Source organism: Aulostomus chinensis, chromosome 2, assembly GCF_037954235.1.
Source record: "Aulostomus chinensis isolate RoL2024-O1b breed Wild chromosome 2, RoL_Achi_v1.0, whole genome shotgun sequence".
NCBI lineage: Eukaryota > Metazoa > Chordata > Actinopteri > Syngnathiformes > Aulostomidae > Aulostomus > Aulostomus chinensis.
Genome location: NC_141321.1, coordinates 675994 through 698868, shown reverse-complemented (window position 1 = coordinate 698868; position 22875 = coordinate 675994). Strand labels below are relative to the sequence as shown.

At 43.6% G+C, this 22875-nt stretch overlaps 1 protein-coding gene across 3 annotated transcripts in view; it reads left to right on the top strand.

The window, feature by feature from the left end:
* Positions 1-21282, top strand: part of dok4 (docking protein 4) — a 43736-nt gene extending 22454 nt beyond the window's left edge. For all 3 annotated transcript variants that reach the window (XM_086221853.1, XM_086221868.1, XM_086221861.1), the window contains 7 exons: positions 9137-9244; positions 9477-9591; positions 10269-10388; positions 16666-16855; positions 17669-17807; positions 18871-18988; positions 19209-21282. In XM_086221853.1, coding sequence (XP_086077979.1) covers positions 9137-9244; positions 9477-9591; positions 10269-10388; positions 16666-16855; positions 17669-17807; positions 18871-18988; positions 19209-19354 — 936 coding nt within the window. In that variant the 3' untranslated portion in view covers positions 19355-21282. The remainder of the gene's footprint in view (positions 1-9136; positions 9245-9476; positions 9592-10268; positions 10389-16665; positions 16856-17668; positions 17808-18870; positions 18989-19208) is intronic.
* Positions 21283-22875: the final 1593 nt, after the last annotated feature.

Below are 22875 nucleotides of genomic sequence, written 5' to 3'. Positions count from 1 at the left end.
ATATTTAATGTGCTGAATGATGAAAAATGCTGTTGACATTGAATTATTGGTCGTGGTCAGTTGCGGTTACATTATATTAAGAAAAAAAACTGACACTTTTTTGCCCCTAGATGGCAGCACCTGCGGCCAATCAAACTTGAAGCACTTTCTTGTACTTCCTAAGGTTTTCCCATCCATCCATCCATCCATCCATCCATCCATCCATCCATCCATCCATTGTCTTCCGCTTATTGCTATTAAGGGTCATGGGGGGGTGGAGCCTATCCCAGCGGCTACGGGTGAGAGGCGGGGTACACTCTGGACAGGTCACCAGTCCATTGCAGGGCCAACATACAGAGACAAACAACCATTCACACTCACATTCACACCTACAGTCAATTTAGAGAATCCAATCAGCCTAGTCCCCAATTGCATGTCTTTGGACAGTGGGAAGAAGCCGGAGTACCCGGAGAGAACCCACACAGGGAGAACATGGTGACTCACACAGAAAGATCATGCGCCCGAGCCGGGACTCAAACCCAGAACCTTCTTGCTGTGAGGTGAAAGTTCTGACCACTGCTCCACCGTGCAGCCACGGTTTTCCCTCCAGTCTAAATACTTGGTTGTGTTACACATGGCTTTGGACAAAAGCATCTGCCAGATGAAATAATGAAATTGTAGAGTTGTAGATGCTTCAAAAATCCTCCTGTCTAGTCTAGTCTGCATCTTCTTGAGACAGTATGTATCTAATCCTAGCAATGTTACAGAGATGAAAGAAGACAGTCTTCGAGATTTGTGTGATGTTGGACTTAAAGGATCCTAAACAAGGAGAACTTTGAAATTCCTTATGGTAGTGCTGGAGGCCAAGGTAGTGTGTGTGCATGTGTGTGTGTGTGTGTGTGTGTGTGTGTGTGTGTGTGTGCGTGTGCGTGTGTGTGCGCACACGTGTGTGTGCATGTGTGTGTGTGTATATACATACCCTTCTGTGTGTGGGCCTCTCTGTTTATTAATGTTTTTGTGCTCCTTTGTGTCTGTGCCTTTGTGTGTGTGTGTGCATGCGTTCTTCTGTATGTGTAGGCATCTGTGTGCGTGTGTAATGTGTGTGAGCCTTTGTGTATCTAAATTTGTGTTGAGTGTGTGTGTGTGTGTGTGTGTGTGTGTGTGTGTGTGTGTGTGTGTGCGCGCGTCTGTGTGTTTGTGTGTGTATGTGAGTGCCTTTATGTGTAGGTTGGTTTGTGTGTGTGTATGTATGTGTGCATGTGTCACTCTTGTCAGAAACAAACAGCAGGCCTGCACTATTAATCAGGATGTAACTGTAATCTCAGTGGGTCTACTGCAGTTTTCAGAAGGCAGGAAGGTGCAGAACTTGTTAAAGGCTAGTCATGTGTCATAATATCATGGTAACTGAGTCATAGTGTTGCTGCAGGGATGTCCTGCCTTCACATCCTATTCTTCAGAACTCAAGAAACCTCTTTCTTTGATACAGATCCCCACTACAATAACTCCATCATCATTTACATGTGTTTTCAATGAATATAACAATAATCTTGTCAAAATTTATATTTTGTCTGTTATGATGCTGTTATGATCGGCCGTCCAGAATTATGACACTGGACATAGAGAAGCAGAGCTTTGATGTCAAATGGTTGGACGGTGGAGTTGGCATAAATTATTTCCCAGCAGGGGGCTTGTGAGGACACAGCTGTGCTCTCTGAGTCCCAGGCTTGGCCTCAGCTGTCTGGTTGTGTTGTTGACTTGTCTTCCATCATGAACCTGCTTAATCTTTGTTGCGACCTTGTGCTGGTTCTGATTGGTCCGGCCAGCATTGAAAACCATCTATAGCACTTTTAGGGCCTTGAGCTGGTAGCTGAATTAACGAGAGCAAAATAAATTGGGCCTTTATTTGTCTCTCTGCTGTTGCTGACCTTTTCCTCTTTCACTGTGAACACTGATTGCTCTGTATTTTTGTATATGATCTTTTATCTATTTCTCATGTAATTGTGCTGTTTGTTCTCTTCCTCCGTCAGCATATCCCAGTGTTCCCTTACTGCCTCTTTGTCTACTCTCTCTCTCGCTCCCTCTCTCTCTCTCTCTCTCTCTCTCTCTCTCTCTCTCTCTCTCTCATTATGTTGTGATTTTGTAGTGTGGGCGGTGGGGCTTGGTGAAGTGCTGTTGTGAAACTCACACCTGGTTTCATTTATGGAAATCAATGAAAAGGAGGCATGAAAGAAGCAGTTAGGATGATGATTTTCTTTCCGTCAGTAAGTCAAATACTTGATGCTGACAGACAGCTGCAGGTCGGGGCTTTTAAGTTGAAAGTGGAAGTATTTGGTCAGGGAGTATGTCCAGGTACACAACCTTGTTATGTACTTAAAATAGCACCTGTTTGTCTTCAAAGCAGAAGCCACTTGATGGTTCACGTCCAGGTTCAGGCCTTAAGTCCAGGTCTCAGTGGTAGCAGTGTTAGTAAGTTTGCCAGACCCTCTTCACCTTCTCGGGGGATGATGGATCAAACTACCTTAATTGTTCCAATGCTAATTTGATGGATGGGCGATTGTGTCTGGAGTCTAATAGGGCTAGACACCATGGCAACTGGATCTGATCATGTTACAAGAGTGGCTTCAAGCTTTGAAAGCACCCGCCAGTGTTCAAATAAGGCTTCTGCTGATGGTTTACATATCATCAGGCCAGCATGTCTGCTTTGTCACTGAATTTTTTGTGTTGTGACAGACACCCAGAGCACGTGAACCTGGTGTCGGTCTCTATGCGGGTAAGAGTGTGTCCTTGTGTTCTCTATTGGATGCAGTAAATTTAGTCTCTGAATAATAAGAATAAGAATAAGAAGACTGTATTAATCCCGCACAGGGGGAATTTAGGCAGTTTCAGCAGCTGAAGAGGTGCACTACTTTGGAATTCTCATCCTCACATCAGTAAGATATCATCATCTCTGAATAACTTTAAATCCAGATTAAGATCCAGTCTGATAGATCAAGCCTCTCAATAACCTCCAAAAGTGGTGGTGTTGTCTAATATACTTTTATACAATCAGACATTCTATATATTCATAGCTTGGTAATATTTGCAATATGGATTTTTTTTATGTATTTAGTGTTTTGGCTTTTTTTTGTATTTCTGAATATACACTCACTGGCCACTTTATTAGGTACACCTTGCTAGTACCAGGTTGCACCCCCTTTTGCCTTCAGAACTGCCTTAATCCTTCATGGCATAGATTCAACAAGGTACTGGAAACATTCCTCAGAGAGTTTGGTCCATATTGACATGATAGCATCATGCAGTTGCTGCAGATTTGTGGGCTGCACATCCATCATGCGAATCTCACGTTCCACCACATCCCAAAGGTGCTCTATTGGATTGTGACTGTGGAGGCCATTTGAGTACAGTGAACTCATTGTCATGTTCACAAAACCAGTCTGAGATGATTCCAGCTTTATGACATGGCGCGTTATCCTGATGGAAGTAGACATCAGAAGATGGGTCCACTGCGGTCATAAAGTGATGAACATGGTCAGCAACAACACTCAGGTAGGCTGTGGCGTTGCAACAATGCTCAATTGGTACTAAGGGGCCAAAAGTGTGCCACGAAAATATCCCCCACACCATTACACCACCACCACCAGCCTGAACCGTTGATACAAGGCAGGATGGATCCATGCTTTCCTGTTGTTGACGCCAAATTCCGCCCCTACCATCCGAATGTCGTAGCGGTAATCGAGACTCATCAGACCAGGCAACATTTTTCCAATCTTCTGTTGTCAAATTTTGTGAGCCTGTGCGAATTGTAACCTCAGTTCTTAGCTGACACGAGTGGCACCCAGCGTGGTCTTCTGCTGCTGTTGCCCATCTGCCTCAAGGTTCGACGTGTTGTGTGTTCAGAGATGCTCTTCTGCATACCTTGGTTGTAACGAGTGGTTATTTGAGTTACTGTTGCTCGAACCAGTCTGGCCATTCTCCTCTGACCTCTGGATCAAAAACAAGGCATTTTCGCCCACAGAACTGCCGCTCACTGGATCTTTTCTCTTTTTCGGACCATTCTCTGTAAATCTAGAGATGGTTGTGTGTGAAAATCCCAGTAGATCAGCAGTTTCTGAAAAACTCAGACCAGCCTGTCTGGCACCAACAACCATGCCACATTCAAAGTCACTTTAATCACCTTTCTTCCCCATTCTGATGCTCGGTTTGAACTGCAGCAGATCGTCTTGACCATGTCTACATGCCTAAATGCATTGAGTTGCTGCCATGTGATTGGCTGATTAGTAATTTGCGTTAACGAGCAGTTTGACAGGTGTGCCTAATAAAGTGGCCAGTGAGTGTATGTATTTTTGATGTATTTTTGATGTATTTAATGGGGAGGTAAATTTATAAGCCCTTACAGGTTTTCAACCTCTCCTGCACTGAATGGCTATTATTCACTTGTCCTTTTCTTTAACTGTATTGTCTGTGGTGCAAATAAATAAAATAAAAAATAAAAATATATAAAGTTCGAAAGAAGCAGAACACAGAACGTGGTTTAGCCAGAGGTGTTTTAAAAGCAGGAAGAGCTAAACTGTCATTCATAGTTTAGAGGTTTAATTTGAGTAGTAATGGTTGGTTCTAGGTGGCACGGTGGTGCAGTGGTTAGCACTGTGGCCTCACAGCAAGAAGGTTCTGGATTCGAGTCCTGGCTCGGGCATGGGATCTTTCTGTGTGGAGTTTGCATGTTCTCCCTGTGTGAATGGCTGTCTGTCTCTATGTGTTGGCCCTGCGATGGACTGGCGACCTGTCCAGGGTGAACCCTGCCTCTTGCCCGTGGCTGCTGGGATAGGCTCCAGCACCCCCGCGACCCTTAACGGGAGTAAGCAGAAGAAAATGGATGGTTGGTTCTAAGAGTGTTCCTCCAGAGTTGTGAGCTTGAAAATGACCCTGTTGACCCCAGGACTGTAGAGGCTGAGACATGACATACTCACCACTGGCTACCAGAACATCAACTCCTCCTGATATTGTCAGCTACAATAGATGCTGGAGGGGGCTGATTCAGTCACTGGGCTGAAACCCATAGGAGAGATAGTGAGGCTGTGAATACAGAGAGGTTTAGTTGAGGGTCCTTGGGCCACAGTGGACTGGCGAGAGACGGAGCACACCCTGGATGGGTCGCCAGTCCATCGCAGGGCCAACACATATAGACAGACAACCATTCACTCTCACAACCACACCTATGGTCAGTTTACAGCAGGGGTCCCCAAACTTTTTTTGTGTGAGGGCCACTTAACTTTCCCCTTCTCTGATGTTACAGTTTGTAACAGAAAAAGTGTGACAATCATGGGGTTGCCTAAATGTAAAAATGTATTGTTTTCCAGAATGCCACACAACCAAATAACCCTCTCAGGGTTCTTTGCGGAAAAAAAGTCCGGAAATCTATAATGACACAACCAAATAACCCTCTCTGGGTTCTTCAGAGAAAAAAGTCAGGAAATCTATAAAGACACTACCAAATAACCCTCTCTGGGTTCTTCAGAGGAAAAAAGTCAGGAAATCTATAATGACACTACCAAATAACCCTCTCTGGGTTCTTCACAGAACAAAAGTCAGGAAATCTATAATGACACTACCAAATAACCCTCTCTGAGTTCTTCACAGAACAAAAGTCCGGAAATCTATAATGACACTACCAAATAACCCTCTCTGGGTTCTTCACGGAACAAAAGTCAGGAAATCTATAATGACACTACCAAATAACCCTCTCTGGGTTCTTCACAGAACAAAAGTCAGGAAATCTATAAAGACACTACCAAATAACCCTCTCTTGGTTCTTCACAGAACAAAAGTCAGGAAATCTATAATGACACTACCAAATAACCCTCTCTGGGTTCTTCAGAGAACAAAAGTCAGGAAATCTATAATGTCACCACCAAATAACCCTCTCTGGGTTCGGGTCTAGGATTTTTGTCTGGGGGTTGCCAGATAGGGGCACAGACTGCAGAAGGGTGGTATAGAATGTCACGTTCTATGCGTGTATGAAATAGTTACTAACTGACTGTGTGTTCATACCAAACGGCAATGTGAATTTTCGCGTCGCTTTATTCACGAATATAAACATATTGATCCAGCGATCAAATTCGCACCAATAAAGTGACGTGAAAATTCGCGTTGCGTTTGGTGTGAACATTAGGGCTGCAACTAACGACTATTTGAAGAGTCGACTAGTCACCGACTATTGAAACGATTAGTCGACTAATCGGATAATTATTAATTTTTTCTTAAATTTAGCATGAAGTTGATTTAATTATATGGCAAATGATAATAAACAAGAAAGATGGTACAATGAAAAATACATCTTTTATTGACATTCATGAATTTAAAATACGTTTGTCAAGCACAGTCTCATAACGCTAGAGCTCTCTTTTATATCCAAAATACGCTTCTAAAATGTACAATGTATGTCATGAAAACCGTACTGGCTTGAATGTTTCTTGAATCTCACAGAGGCGAGTCAGACTCCGTTTCGTTCAACTGCCCGACGGGCTTCTTTAAATGTTCATGCATCACCGCCATGATACGCACGGTCTGCTTTGCAAACTTTACAAGTAGTCTTTTTACTCGCCGTATCCAGGCTAAAATGCCACCAAACTTTAGAAGTTTGAAGTCTGATGTTGACGCCGCGTTCCTGAATGTTACCGCTCAGAGACAGAGATGCTATTGCACATGAGCGACTCTCGGCAGAGATTATCAAGTGAGATGCCTCACAAATGCGTGTGGTGACAATAGTCGACAATGGAATTCATTGTTTCATTGGACTCGAACCCGAAATCTTCTTGCTGTGAGGCGACAGTGTTAACCACTGCACCACCATGCAGCCTTACTAATGAATCACAAAGGCTCAAGAGTGAACACGTCTGTGAGATGTGTTTGCTGTATCTGTTCATTACAGCTCTGGTGAGCTTTGCAGGGATCTGGACTGCATGTTGTTGTTTTCTACTGTAGATGCAGTGTGCAGTGAAATATGATGATGATGATGATCTGGAAGCACTCCAGACATTTGAATATGGAGAGAGGTGCACTAAATGCATGACTGCAGCTTTTGAGTAGTTCCTGGACATCATTTTCAGTAATGGCACATGCTGGAGAGATTAGAGGCCATTAAACTGCATCCATAAAGCAGCAAAGCAAAAATGGAAAACAATATTGTGTGTTTACTTCAGCAACAATTTCAGTGATCTGAAAGGACTCTGAACAACAAACTCTAAATGATTGACTGAAATACCGTCCTCGGCACTGTGGCAGGCAGGAAGCTAAGATTGAATCAGATGTGATGTTGACGAAAGCTTTGGGAAAGATGGTGAAGACATATGCCAGATGGACGGCTGCCCAGGAGACCACCTCCATAATCCCAGCGCTGCCTGCCTAGTGTTGAAAACACATTTGCCAAAACAACACAAAAAAACTAATTCCGTCACCTTCCCTAAATGTAGCAACATGGATCTCTTTATATAATTTCTGTAGATGTGTGTCACTGGTGCACACACACACACACACACACACACACACACACACATTGGACTGTTAGTTTACACACTCACAGTGCAAATATGTGTCTGTGATGGTTGTGTTCTTGAACAGGGCTTGATTGTTAACTATCTGGTGTGGAACTCCTGCCTGCTAGCATGAACCTTTCTGTTGTCTGATCATTGTGTCAATAAAAGACTTCTTTTATGTGATATTTGTGGTGATCATGTCACCACCAAAGTCTGATTATGTAATCTATTCAATGAGAAGTGGTCCTCGATCTCTGCTGTCCTTTGCTCTGTTTGAGTCTCCACCAGCCCTGTTCACGCTCATTATCTCAGCAACACACCCTTTCAACTAAATATGGTCATTGATCCTTTAAGATAACACTGATAGAGTGCTCTTTATTGTTAGAGAGACTAATGACAAGGGGCTTCAGCAGCCTATCAGACTCTCCTCAGTCCAGGTACATGAAGGCTTTGTTACACAAGGCACTCTGGGACTGAACCTGACCTTCCTCTTCTCTTCACTCCTCCTCTCCTCTGCTTTGGCTGCCGGCCTTCTGACCTCTGACTGCTGCTCTTCCACATTTTCCTCCTGCTGCTGAGGCAAACACACTCTTTCTGCTAACCTGCATCATAATCTGTATAGAATTCCATGATCTGATCAATACTGCTGGCAGATTTGATTTGATTGTCTTGGAAACAATAAAACTTTTAGCATAAAATTGACTATCTACTGTGCATGTGCACTTCATAATCCCTCTAGAATGAGACCCTCTACTGATACATCCTGAAAGTCCAACTATTTATATAATTGATGTACAAGTACCAGCCACATTAGCACAGAACAAACACAAGTGGTGGATATTTTAGCTCTTGATCCTTACTTCTGTAGCGTACTGCGCAGATGTGGTCATTTTGTTATCCAAAAGGCAATTAGCATGTCAGGGATGGGGTATTTTTGTAGTCCAAGTTAGCATCTCTATGGCTGCCTCCCCAGAAGCAATGAGAGTTTTTTGTGTTTTACTCAGCACAGGATACGTATGAAGATATGGATCCAATGTTATGGTTGAGGTTTGACAACCCTATTGAACTTCTGCTTTCATTTGCAGTCTCTGTTTGTAACCTGACCTCCTCATCACCAAGTCATCCTCCTTCTCTCCCTCAGTCTGAGGTAGTCGGCACTCAGCAGACAAGTGAGCTGTCAGGAGGGTTAAGCCATGTTACAGAGAGTGGACAGAGAGAGGAAAGCAGTCTGGAGTCAGTAGATCCACAGGGCTCAGCACGTTGAAGTGTTAAGTGGACAGGACCAAAATTCAGACCCTGGTCAGAGTCCCTCACACTTCAGAGCCTCAACTATTAATGCTGCAGGGTCGTCCTCATCACCAGCTGAGCTGCAACCCTGACCAACAGAAATAATATCTCAAAAATTCCTGACACACATCCTGGAGTTCACTAGCAGTCACGGAGGGCAGCAATTCACCAACCCAAGCCTCACAATTGAATTTTCCATTTTCATGTCCAAAACAAATTTAAGGCTTCCATGACCATCAGTTTGTGTTTGTGTGTGTGTGTGTGTGTGTGTGTGTGTGTGTGTGTGTGTGTGTGTGTGTGTGTGTGTGTGTGTGTGTGTGTGTGGCATGGGGGTCCAGATCTATCGACGTTGCTGGCTGGTTTTCAAGAAGTCATCCAGTAAAGGACCTCGCCGACTGGAGAAGTACCCTGATGAGAAGTCCGCCTTCATTCGAGCCTGTCCCAAGGTGTGTGTGTGTGTGTGTGTGTGTGTGTGTGTGTGTATGTGTGAATGGATGTGTGTTGGTGAATGGATGAATGCAGTGTTTGTGTGAAGGTTTTTGTATAATCTCTTCCTGTGAGTAGTTTTATTGTCTATACTACATATTTGTAGTTATATGTCACAGTAACATGATGTAGAGTAGCATGTTGTCATGTTTGATAACCACATAACCAGTGTTGGTCATGTTTGTCACCTAGGTGACAGAGATTAGCAATGTCAAGAATGTCACACGGTTGCCACGGGATACCAAGAGGCAAGCTGTAGCCATTGTGTTTACAGACGACACTTCACGCACCTTTACCTGTGAATCAGGTAATGCATTGCATGGAGACCCACATGCTCAACTTACGATGACATGACATCAGAAAATATTCAGGTCATAAGTACTTTGTGTATGACTACAAATACTGATCACTTACAATGGATTAGTCCACTGATAGTGTATGGAATAAATACTAATATCCAGAAGAATTACTGAGCCCCAAACTTTCGGGAACCCAACCTTTAAGTACCACTTGTCCAAAATTTTGGTTCTCTTTATCACTGCTACAGTTTTTGATCTGAAGAAGAAGAAGCAGAAAATGGCAAATAAAGTATAAGTACCTTGGATTTGTGGTTATCCTCCTCCATGGGATCTCTGGCCCCAGCCGTCCTGTTGATGTGCTCATTGGCACCAGAGAAAAGCTTGAGGGTTGATTTACTGAGTGATTCAGTGAGTGAGTAACCGGGTGAAGGTAACGATCGTGGCGGTTTATCTCCATCTCATGAGTGACGGTGGTACTTTTCCATGGACGAGGTCTGGGGGGGAGTGAACCGAGAAAACCCAACAATATGCATACATCACATGCTAATGTTGTATTTACTGACTCCACCCATTCACTCCATTCACCTACCACTTAAAACCACACTGTATGGTCATATGCCTCCACCCTCTCTCTCCCCTCTCCTTCTCTTTCTTTCTTCCCCTCTCGCTCTCTCTGTCTGTCCAGAACTGGAGGCTGAGGATTGGTTCAAAACTCTGTCTATTGAGTGTCTGGGCGGCCGACTCAGTGACATCAGTATGGGGGAGCCAGACCTCCTGGCAGCAGGGGTGCAGTGTGAGCACACAGGTAACTTAGACACACACACACACACACACACACACACACACACACACACACACACACACACACACACACACACACACACACACAGACACACACATACTCAAACCCCTCCATGTGCTTGACTTCACTTGGCTGTCTGAGTCTGTCCGAAGTTACTTCAAGATCCTCCTAAATACTTTGAGGTCCTTTGGATCAGCTGCTGATGCTTTGGAACTTTAAAGAACTAGTATATGTACATTTGTTTCCATTTGTACAGGCTGGAGTTTGTTCTTCTGCAGGTTTTATAGGTTTTAGGTTTTCTTAAACTGATTATTATTCCTACTTTCTATGAATTGTATTAGTCAAGATGCCTCTCTTTTCCATGGATGTTTACCACAAAATTCTCCACAAGATAGCAGTGATGGAAACATATATTCACCAGCTAGGTGTCAACATGGAGGTAAATGGACAATATGTGAATGAAACCACGATATTGATGACTCAAAACAGTGAAAAGTGGCATACTAACAGACAGCTAATAAGCCCCACTATGACTAAGATGAAGGAGGCCAGTATAAACAGCAGTAAATCGACAACTAGTCTTCCCTGGAACTCCCTTGGTGCAAGGCCAAAGTATGAATCATGTAAAAATGTATCGCTTCCTTCGGACATGGGACGGCAGGCAGAACTCAGCACTAGGAAATTAATGCCGAAACTAGCCAGCTTGCACTGCCATTGCACAGGAGTATCTCTTCGACCCCAGTACAGAGGAAAATACAGAAGTGGACTGAGGTTACAACAAGAAGTAAGAGCAAGCAGACCCAAGACACAGGGATCTGACTAGAGAACAGATATGCTCCACCTCTACAAGACCATGACTCCCCGAAAGAAAGCTCATCTTTTGACACCAGGAGAAGGTATGAAGCTATGTAGCAAAAGGCTGCAGAAAGACCTAACTACTGGGCCTCAACCAGCAATAGTGGGTGAAAGAGCTGTAAATGAAATGAAATATTTTTGCAGCAAGAAAAAAACGGAAGTACTCTGTTTTACCAACAACATGATGTGTGACATCTCAAGGAAAATTTTGAATAACAATGAAATCTCTTCTCATACACACAGGAGCCCTTGATGTTGCTAAACAAGAATCTGAGGTCCTGAAACTGGACTTTATGTGCTAAACAAAGTTTGATGTCTGGATGTCAAGGTGTTTATCAGTGGCCCTTTACTGACAGTTCGACGAGATGAGAGATTCAGCAGGCTGATGATGCTTAACAGATGGCTCAATGATACATGTGCTGCTACATCAATGAACTTCATTTACAATTTTAACACTTTTTGGGAACACAGGCACCTCTTTAAGGCAGATGGATTCAGCCGCACTAAGTCGGGAGTATAGTTGTTGAGCTCCAACATATTTTATTTTGTGCATCAGACACCAGCAGCCCCACTCTGTCTCGCCACTTGCGAAGGACAAGTGGCGAGACAATCCAAAACAACAGATAACATGAGAAAAAGGGCTACTGCCAGAGATAAAGACTGACCAGGAAAGACAGGACTTGACATCAGCATCATCACCCCAACAAGAGGAGTATCCCCCAGCCCCAACAGCTCAACAAGAGGAGTCTCCCCCAGTCCCAACCTGAGACCCCCATCTTCCACATCCTAAGACATCACCCAACCTTCCACTCTCTCCACTCTCTACATTCTGTCTGGATTCCCCACTCATGGATTTCACCGACAGGTTGAACAATCTTGTCAACATTGGAATCCAACTGACACCACGACCAAATCCCATATTTTCTCCTCACAACCTTCCCCATCATGCAGCCCCTCTGATTCCACCACGCCGGAAACGTGAATCTGACTGATATGTGCCGGGTCCAGGCTGCGATATTGATATCAATAATTTTCTCCCCCAGGAGAAGTTGGGGCCCTATGGAGTTAAAATAGTCTTTCCATTCCCTGTGATGACAGGTAATAGGCATGGTAAAACACATTGCTGTAAGCACAGATCATTTGGCACCTGTATTAGTCATTTGAAAGTTGTCAGTACCCTGCTTAAACCCTTCTCTCCCGAAGTAAACTCTCAGCAGCTGAAATTGGTCCTCCTGACTTCCAGAGCACTGAATAATGAAACCTATCTAGTTAAGGATCTGATAACAGGAAAACATTTAGACTGCATTTTCTTAACTGAAACTTGGCTCAACTATGACACTGCCTCAGCGACAATGCTAGAGGCCTGTGCTCCAAATCACAAATTGTATCAATCAGTTAGACAAAACAGGAGAGGAGCAGGGGTCGCAGTGATCTTCTCCTCACAGCTATGACTCAAAGAAGTTCAACTGGGTGAGTTGACGACAGTGGAACAGCTATTGCTATGAAACTCAAAACAGAATCAGTACTCTTTGTTATATTATGTTGGCCACCAAAACAATCACCAACATTTCTACAGGAGTTCTCTGAGCGGATCTCACTCTGTGTCACCAGATATGATAAGGTGATCCTAAATGGAGACCTAAATATCGACATTAACAAAAGAGATGACCAGAACCATAGAGCTTACAAATTTACTGGACAGTTTCGCTCTAACTCAGCATATAATTGGTCGGACTCACCAACATGGTAACACACTGGACTCATGACAGCTTTAAAATTACATGGTAGAAAGCTTTAATAGTGTCTGTATTAAATGTTGTAGCTCCACAAAAAAGTCAAAAACACATCAACTAAGAAAGTCTCCCCTTGGTTAAACAATAACGGTGTTAATGCGATCAACAGAAACTGTCAACCAGTGGAGAGAAAATAAAAAAATTCTCTAACATCATCGCAGCGAACGCTGGAAACCCCTGAGTACTCTTCTTCACTACTGACCAGCTGCCACATGCTGCCCCCAACCCTCCATAGTCCTCAACAGCAAAGTGTGAGGAGCATGCACTATTCTGCAACAACAGAATAAGCTCAATTAGAGTCATCATTACTATAGATAGACACACAGTTAATCTCAGCAAACCCTTGAATGTAACTTTGGCAACATTTGCCTCACACTAAGTGAGCTTTGTAAAACTGTCACAGTGTGAGAAGGGCTACTGAATGAAACTCCTCCCACTCGTGCATTGAAAATGTACCTGCAGCACTCTTTAAATGGGAGTTCAATAGCATCTCCATTCATGTACTGAATATTATAAACACATTTTTTCAAACAGGCGTCTTCCCAGATGCCTTCAAAACAGCAGTTGTAAAACCGTTATTAAAGAAACCAAACCTAGACAGTCATGTACTGACAGACTGTAGGCCCATATCCTCATTTATTAGTGAGATAGTTGAAAAGATTGTTTCGATTCAAATGAACTCCTTCTCAAAGAAAATAACATATCAGAGAAGTTCCACTCAGGCTTCTGAAAACACCACAGCACTGAAACTGCTCTTACGAGAATAATCAGTGACCTCAGACTACACTCTGATGTAAATAAGGTGTCAGTTCTTTTCCTCTTAGACCTAAGTGCAGCATTTGATACGACTGACCATGACATCCTAAGCAATTGTCTAGAAAAGTTGGTTGGTCTCTCTGACTGCGTTGGGAGAAGGGAGAATTTTTATGTCAAGTCTTGGAGCTCATGTGTCTGAGTCGTACAATTGCTGTGGTGTTGCACAGGAGAGCTGCTTCAGTCAATTACTGTTCTCACGACACATGCTGCCACTTGGTAATATCATCAGACAGGACAATGTATTTTTCCATTGTTACATGGATGATACACAACTGTACATATCTGCAGAACCAAATGATGCTGCAGCTGTTAACGATCACCAACAGTTTTTTTGGCAATAAATAATGGATGAGCAATAACTTCTGAAAAAATAAACACGGATAAAACTGAAATCCTGCTAGTTAGCCCCGAAACAACTGATTACTAAACAGGGGTTCCCTGTTTAGTAATCAGTGGAAATTGTAACTCCATGGACAAAACCTGAGATTACAAGTATTAGTGTTATTATACAGTAGAATATAAGGTGATTCAGGTCTAAGCTTCAGCTCCTACATTAACAAGGTGACCAAAATGTCATTTTTCCACCTCAGAAACATGGAAAAGGTTCAGCCATTCATAACCAAACAGATGCTGAGAAACTCATTCATCTCAAGTAGACTGGACGACTGCAATGCTTCTTTTACTGGCCTGCCAAAAAAATCCACTGAGACTTCAGCCCATCCTAAACTCTGCAGCTTTGATGTTAACCAAAACCAAGAAGAGAGAACACATTAATCCAGTTTGCACTGGCTTCCTGTAGCTTTCAGAATTGACTTTAAGGTCCATCCATCCATCCATCCTTTTTCTTCTGCTTGTTCCTACTAAGGGTCGGGGAGGGTTGGAACCTATCCCAGCGGCTACGGGCAAGAGGCGGGGTACACCCTGGACAGGTCGCCAGTCCATAGAAGGGCCAACACATAGAGACCGACAACCATTCACACTCACATTCATACCTAAAGTCAATTTAGAGTATCAATCAGCCTCGTCCCCTCTTGATGTGCCTCTTTGGATGGTGGGAAGAAGCCGGAGTACCCGGACAGAACCCACGCAGGCACGGGGAGAACATGCAAACTCACACAGAAAGATCAGGCGCCCGAGCTGGGACTCGAACCCGGTACCTTCTTGCTGTGAGGCCACAGTGCTAACCACTGCCGCACTTTTATCTATGAAATTTATTTCACTTTTAATTATCTTTATTTTATTTGATTGTTATGGAATTTTATTTCACTTTTAATTATTTTTCTTCCTTACTGTGAGACCTGAAATGTACACTGCAATATACATATAAAATAAATAGATGAGTGAATACATACCCAAATACAAAAAAACCCAAAAACATTTATGAAATCCATCCATTTTCTACCGCTCATCCTGTTAAGGGCCCAGCAGCCTTCGGGCAAGAGGTGGAGTTCATTTTGGATGAATCGCCAGTCCATGGCAGGACCAACACATATAAACAGACAACCATTCACTCTCACAGCCATGATGTAGAGTTTAGAGTTTCCAATCAGCCTAGTCCCCTCTTGATGTCTTTGGACTGTGAGAGGAAGCTGGAGTATCCGGAGAGAACCCACGTAGGCACGGGGAGAACATGCAAACTCCACGCAGAAAGACCCCATGCTCGACCCGGGGCTCTAACTCTGAACCTTATTGCTGTGAGTTGACAGTGCTAACCCTGCACTACCGTGCTACCCGTACATATAAGAAATATGAAATGAACATATAAAAATTGTCCAGAGGTATGGTATGACAATGTGTTTCTAAAGGAGATCCCAAAGTCTGGTATTTGTCTGGTTTGTGACATCATGGTCGATGTCTCCAAAGAGATAAGCTCAGGACCCTGAGATGTCCCTGTGCTGACTGTGGTTGCAGGTTTAGCCCAGTAAGAAAGTTCTGTCAACGGAGATTTTGTGTCTGGGTTTCTGAGCACACTTCAGTTGGTAGAATAGAAAATATCCTGCTAGGAACCTCCTGGATAACAGAGTGAATGTCACTCCAGAATGCCTGAATACATCACGTCCAAAACAAATGGGTGTTTGTGCCTCTGTTCATTTCCCATTTGTAACAAAAACTGCAGCTGTGGGAAACATTCTTCTAAGGTGCTATGTGAATGAAGTTTACACATCCGCCCTCGCTGTACCCAGTGCGTCCATCATGATGACTTGCTCAGTGGGGTGTTAATATGGTATTGCTGCTCCAGAGGCTCCTGGCTGTACGGTTTTAAAGGCTCAGAGCTATCCACTGCACCACTGTGCCACCCCAGGTATTTAACCACTCGAGGGAATCACCTAAGAGCTTGGGCAGAGCATTGTTAGCACCCTTGTCAGCCTGTGAGTCATTTGAATCACAAAGGGCCTGGTGAGTGGCTAATCGAGAGTTGTTAACCTCCACCCGAGCCTGGGGTCATCAGGGTTTCGATGGGGATGGTGGTTAAATCTCCTTTTGAGGGATTTCAAAGGAGCACTGTAGGTGGCTGATAAGTGATGCCATAACCCCCCCCCCCTCCCCCTGTTCATCAGGGGTCTCTCAACATGAAGATGGCCTCCTTGACATCTCAAACCATCTTTCCTCTCTGTCCAGAATGTGAATGTTGGTGTCCTCAAATGAATGGACCCTTTCATTGGGTGCATATGAACAGCTGAGTCCTAACCAGAGGTATTGGCTCTCCTGTGTTCTGCCATGTTTTTTTTTTTAGAGTGGTTTTTATTCTCAGAGACACCTGGCCCTTTGTGATTTCATCTGTTCAGAGAAATAACACTGCTCCTGTTGGTCCTCAGAGCGCTTCAATGTCTTCCTGCTCCCCTGTCCTAATCTGGACATCTACGGGGAGTGCATGATGCAGATAACCCATGAAAACATCTATTTGTGGGACATCCACAACCCTCGCAACAAGCTGGTCACGTGGCCACTCTGCTCACTGCGGCGCTACGGACGCGATGCCACCCGCTTCACTTTCGAAGCTGGACGGTAAGACAACAAACGGGAGGGTGAGAGAGACATCTGGTATGGTTTTATAGACCAGAGGTTTCACACATGCATACATTTAGTCCCATTTAGCGTTTAAGAGTCTATTAAATTATATATATATATATATATATATATATATATATATATATATGTACACATATATATACATATATACATACATATATATATACAGTATATATATAGTATATATATACACAGTATATATATATAGTATATATATATACAGTATATATATATATAGTATATATATAAAATTACATATTACACTAAGAAAAAACTATTACATCACAAGGTGTGTGTGTGTGTGTGTGTGTGTGTGTGTGTGTGTGTGTGTGTGTGTGTGTGTGTCAGTCAGCTCATTTGGTGTTCAGTCTGTCTCATCATTAGCTTTGAGTCAGACCTGGCAGAACCAGACCAAACTGGACCTGTGTACCATAAATGCCTCCATCAGTCACACACACTATGTGGGTCTATTCAGAACTTTTTCCATCTGGGCCCCGTGTTCCTGTGTTAGGTTCTAAATGAATACTGGTTGGAGTACTAAATGGTCCTACTGAGGGAACTCTCAGATGACATCACTATGGAGTGTAGAGCTCCTCTCTTGCAGTGTGTGTCCTATCAAAGCTGAGGAGCTAGAAGAGCTGATTCAGTATCTGTGTTGTCATCCTACACAGTTGTGCTCTCACATACTTACCAATACATTTCCTGAGCATAAAGTGAAGTAGTCAATTCATTTTAGAAACACATGAGCTCGATGTGAGGCTTGTTGCTGTGTTGCTGTTGTGTGTGCAGGATGTGTGACAGTGGTGAAGGCCTCTATACCTTCCAGACTAGAGAAGGAGAGCAGATCTACCAGAGGGTTCACTCGTCTACGCTGGCCATCGCAGAGCAGCACAAGAGGGTCCTGCTGGAGATGGAGAAAAACAGCAGGGTGAAACACACACACACACACACACACACACACATACAGACACACACACATACACATACACACAAGCAAATGTTTGCTAACATTTTGGTGATGCACTGTCAGTGGGCGTTTCCCTCAGTACTCCAGCAGAGGTGACGCACACAGCTACACCAGCTAGAACAACAGTTGAGGAACTTGAAATGTTTGTCTGTTTCCTGGTTTTCGTTTGTTCTTTATTACATTTTCTAATAAAGATGAATAAATTTGGTGTTGATCCTTAGTTTTCAATCTAAAGCCCCTTTCACACTGCACCAAAAACGTGAGTCAACATGGGTTTTTGGGCACTCTGAAAGGGTCAACTCTGCATTTCAACACGCGTTGACCGATTCGCCAAGCAACCCGGGTGTTTAGCGGCACTGGTCGGCTCAGCTTGGCTTGCCGGCAGTGTGAAAAAGGCAACCCGTGTCATCTCAGGTTTCACGCAACCTTCCTGTCTCATCCTGATTTTGTTACTGTGACGCCTGTGTGGGTTCGCCTGTAGCTTCTTTGGCTCCCTTCCAGACTTGCCATAAACTCAATCCTCCTTCGCTGCGTTAGCACTTGCACATTTTCCAAACTTCGCCTAGTTTGTATGCTTTGCAAAAGAGACAACATTGCAATGCACGCAACGACAACGTTCGACTCAACGACATCCATGTTGTCATTTGTTTACCTGTCGGTGTACTCGTGCACGTTTATGTGTAATGAAGACGTTGTCAGCGCAATGACGTATGAGAGAGAAAAACACAGGCACGCAGCCCTCACAGCAGGAGTTAAGACTGGAAGCTTGAATGCGCCCTAATGCCAAGCAAACGTGGATCCAGAAACCCACGTTGACATGCGTTTTTCAGTGTGAAAAGGGTGTAATGTGCTCAATGCATTCTCCCACATGATGGAGGAAGGTGCAAATGAGAAAAAGAAATTGAAAAAACGGAAACAAACAACAAAAAACATTGTTTCCAGCTAATAAGTGTGTGTGTGTGTGTGTGTGTGTGTGTGTGTGTGTGTGTGTGTGTGTGTGTGTGTGTGTGTGTGTATTGTCCAGTTGAAGTCTCAGGGTTCTGAGCCTGGCTCCTACCCATGCACTCCCACTGCCATCCTGCCTCGATCAGCATACTGGCACCACATCACTGGGAGCCACACGGGTGTGGACCCTTCAGCTGGTAGGCCCCTCCTCTGTCTTCACCTCATGGTGGTGCTAGATGACTCAGACTTTATATTTGAGTTGGTGTAATAGCCAGTAACTCAAGTATTTCCACATCAATCATATTGTGCTTGGTGGTTAATTCTTTGATTACAGACACACACAAAAATTTGGAGAAGAAAAACATCTGATGTGTTGTTGCTGCGGTGGTAGCTATATTTCTGCTCTTCTGTCCACAGGCGAGTCTTCTGAAGATGGCCTGCTGTCCACTCACCTCTGTCCTGAGCGACACGCCACACTGCCCCTGGCACATACACATACCCAATCCCAGCTACACATACACAAACATTCTCCTACACAATACCCCACCTACTCTGGACAGTGACATGTATGCACACACACACACACACACACACACACGCACACACAGACTCAACTCACTCTATTCCCCCTCATGTTTGGTGTGACGCCTGGCTGTGCACCTCCCAGAGATGCTGCACAAGGGGACTTATACCAGCTGAGCTTTAAAACAAACATGAGTGCTGCAGCGGAGCAGAAGGCAGAAGTTTGATAGTGTTCCTCTTTGAGGGGAAGAAACGTGGCCGGTAGACAGAGAATCACCTCAGCTCTGAAAGTGAGACCTGCTGTTTGTGGAGGTCACAACTGAAGGAAGGGACACATCCTTAACATCTGGAAAGACTTCTTTGTGTCATGGAAATTATAAGTATTATTTCCAATACCTGGAGACTTCTCAAAGAACAGCACATGAAGGAGTCTGTTGTCATCGCTGAGACCAGAACAAGGCTGTAATGACTCTGGGCTGCTTTTATTTATTAGCTCACTTCTTTGCATTTCAGTGTTTTCATCACGGAAGTTCTGCACCTCTTCAATCCTGTCAGGACATCAGGTCCACTGTTCGCTTCTTAAGAAAAGGCAAGGAAAGAAAGTGGAGCTTGCTTTTGTGTTCAGTGGGTTTAGTGCAAATAAAGAGACAGAAACTCTTTGTAATGCATCTTTTGCTTCTGTACTTTCATCTGGCTATTCTGCTATCAGTCAAATCCAGTCTCTCAGGTTTGAAATGGTCTTGAAAATAGTGCTATGGAATACACGGAGCCCAGAAGTCTCTGTGGTGTTTGTACTGCATAACCATGAGGTTTCAAACCAGCCAACAGCCCCTCAGAGGACAACTTCAGGAAACCTTAAAATGTACATCATTACTGCGATATAGAAGCTTCAAGGGTGGTCGCTGTTTGTTCAATCTGTTAGGCCAATCTGCAGCCATGCCCAAAGTTGATTGACCAATTGAATATGTAATGGCAACAATATTTTAGTTTCTGCTCTTCTGTATATGTGGCAGCTTGAGCTCCATTTTTCAAATGTACATTGTGTGTCAGGTCCATGTTTATTTAGCTGACATAGCTTTGCAACAAAATCACCAACATCCTCCATGCTCCAGGCTCAGGGTGGCTTGAATGAGAATGATCAAGCACTCTTTTGGCCAAACCTGCAGGTAATATTGGCCAAACACAGTTCACTTTCTGAGAAACAATTTGCAAAACCAATCTGTTCTTTTCTGCAAAACCTTTCTCAGTCATTTAAACACATCTCAAATTGTGAAACACTTGTGTTGATAAACACTAGCAGCAAAACGTGAACACAGTTCTAACACAGCTGTCATCTTTTACACACAAATAAAATGAACAATTGTTTCTAATGATGTTATCAGACCAAATGGACTCATTAAAAGTCAGTTCAGAATCCACAATTGGTACATGTGCATCCATCTACAATGGATAGAAACATACAGGAAGGCAGAGGAGGAAGAGTTTGTTGGTGGTGGATGAGGAGGAAGGGAAAGAGGAAGACAGCGAACAATCATTACTGATGACATTCAGGCAACTTGTTGGGATGGCAAGGAGGGAAGCAGGTCAAAGAGTCCAACCCAATTTGAGCAGATTCTCTGTGGCCAGCATCACAAGGACATTCAGAGAAGAGAACTAGTAATTGTTTCTTCCTGTGCAACATTTGACATTCAGTATACTGTACTGTAATGTTCATTACAATGCTATTTTTCTGATTTGTTTTTAAGGTTTTTGAGAAAATATGTGGAGGATTCAAGAATAAATCACGGTTTTCATGGCAAAACATATTACTAAAATAACTTAAAGTCAAGTCAGTTTTATTTGTATAGCACCAAATCACAACAAAAGTCATCTTATGACAGAGGGGTGCGCTACGAAGCAAGATCAGTGGATTAGTGACGTATGTTGAGACTAAAGCCAGGGTTTGCTAAAAAGGTGGCTCTCTTTTAACCTGGATAGATCACCATGGTAACTTAACCTGATCTGGAGCAGGTGATGTTACAAGTGCTCATCTTGCTGACGTGACGTTGCGTCGGAAGAATATTTAGCCCAGTGACAGTCCGTAAGTCTCAAAACAGACAGTGTTTGCTGCTCTGGCTGCCGGCAGCGTCGGTGTTGACATTCTCTTGAGGGGTTTTATGTGGGAGAACTGGCAAGTGTTTAAGAGTTTACATCATCATCGAGACCTCCACCCACCTCACACCAAGCTGGCACATTTATGCCTTTGATTCACATAGCAATGGAGGCAGCGTGAAGTGTACCCTCAGAAGAGGTATATTTCCAGGCTAAAACTGACCCCCAATTTGCCACACTCTGTCTGAAACCTCGGATCGAGCTGCAAAAAAGACAGGCAAATTAGCGCCTTGATGGCCAGAGTGAAAGTGCCTTCTCTCTTGTGCCTTTTTTTATTGCTTGTGGGGATGATTGAACCTAACTGTTGATCGATAATTAACCTCAAATTAAATTTCAAAGAAGTGACATTACTTTTCTTGCATGTGTTGTTGGTTTTGTTATTTGCTATTTATTTGCCTTAATTTTATTTGAGGCTGCACGGTGGTGCAGTGGTTAGCACTGTGGCCTCACAGCAAGAAGGTTCCGGGTTCGAGTCCAATCTCAGGGCAAGAAGGTTCTGGGTTCAAGTCCCAGCTCGGGCAGGGGATCTTTCTGTGTGGAGTTTGCATGTTCTCCCTGTTCCTGTGTGGGTTCTCTCTGGTACTCCGGCTTCTTCCCACCATCCAAAGACATGCAATTGGGGACTAGGCTGATTGATACTCTAAATTGACCGTCGGTATGAATGTGAGTGCGAATGGTTATTCGTCTATATGTGTTAGCCCTGCGATGGACTGGCGATCTGTCCAGGGTGAACCCCGCCTCTCACCTGTAGTTGCTGCGATAGGCTCCAGCCCCCCTCGACCCTTAATAGGAACAAGCGGAAGAAAATTGATGGATGGATGGATTTTATTTGATTACAGCATTTAGTTTTAAGATTTTCTTTTTGTGATGGTTTTTTTTTTTTGGTTGATTTAAAAAGATAGTCACCCCATTAGTTGAAGAGAAAAGTGAGAACAGAAGGGCCTGCTGATTTGGGTTTCTTCTCCTTTCAGACTTTATCGGCTGGACTCACAAGCCACGCACCATGAGAGAACAGGAGACCATCCAAGAGTAACATCAAGGTTGGATGGGACTTACACCTGCTTAGGACCTTTGGACCTTGGACACTGTTGGACTGCATCAACCTGCTACAACGCTGTTTTTTATTATCCTGTTTTAATATTGCATTTTAACTAGACATTGTCATTTACACTATTTAAATACAACACCATCCTTTTCCTCTGCCGCAACTTTGGTCTGTGTGCTGTTTTGGGTCAATAAATGCTCCCCAGTAAAAATTGCTGGTTGCATTTTAAGAAAATTAATCTTCTAGCCGCCCTCATAGGTGGGACATTATGTTCTGAGTGTCGGCTTAAATCGGCTATTAATAGCATTACCCTTTCCCAAACTCTCTTTTGAAAATGGCATCACCATTTTTGAATAATCAGTGAAC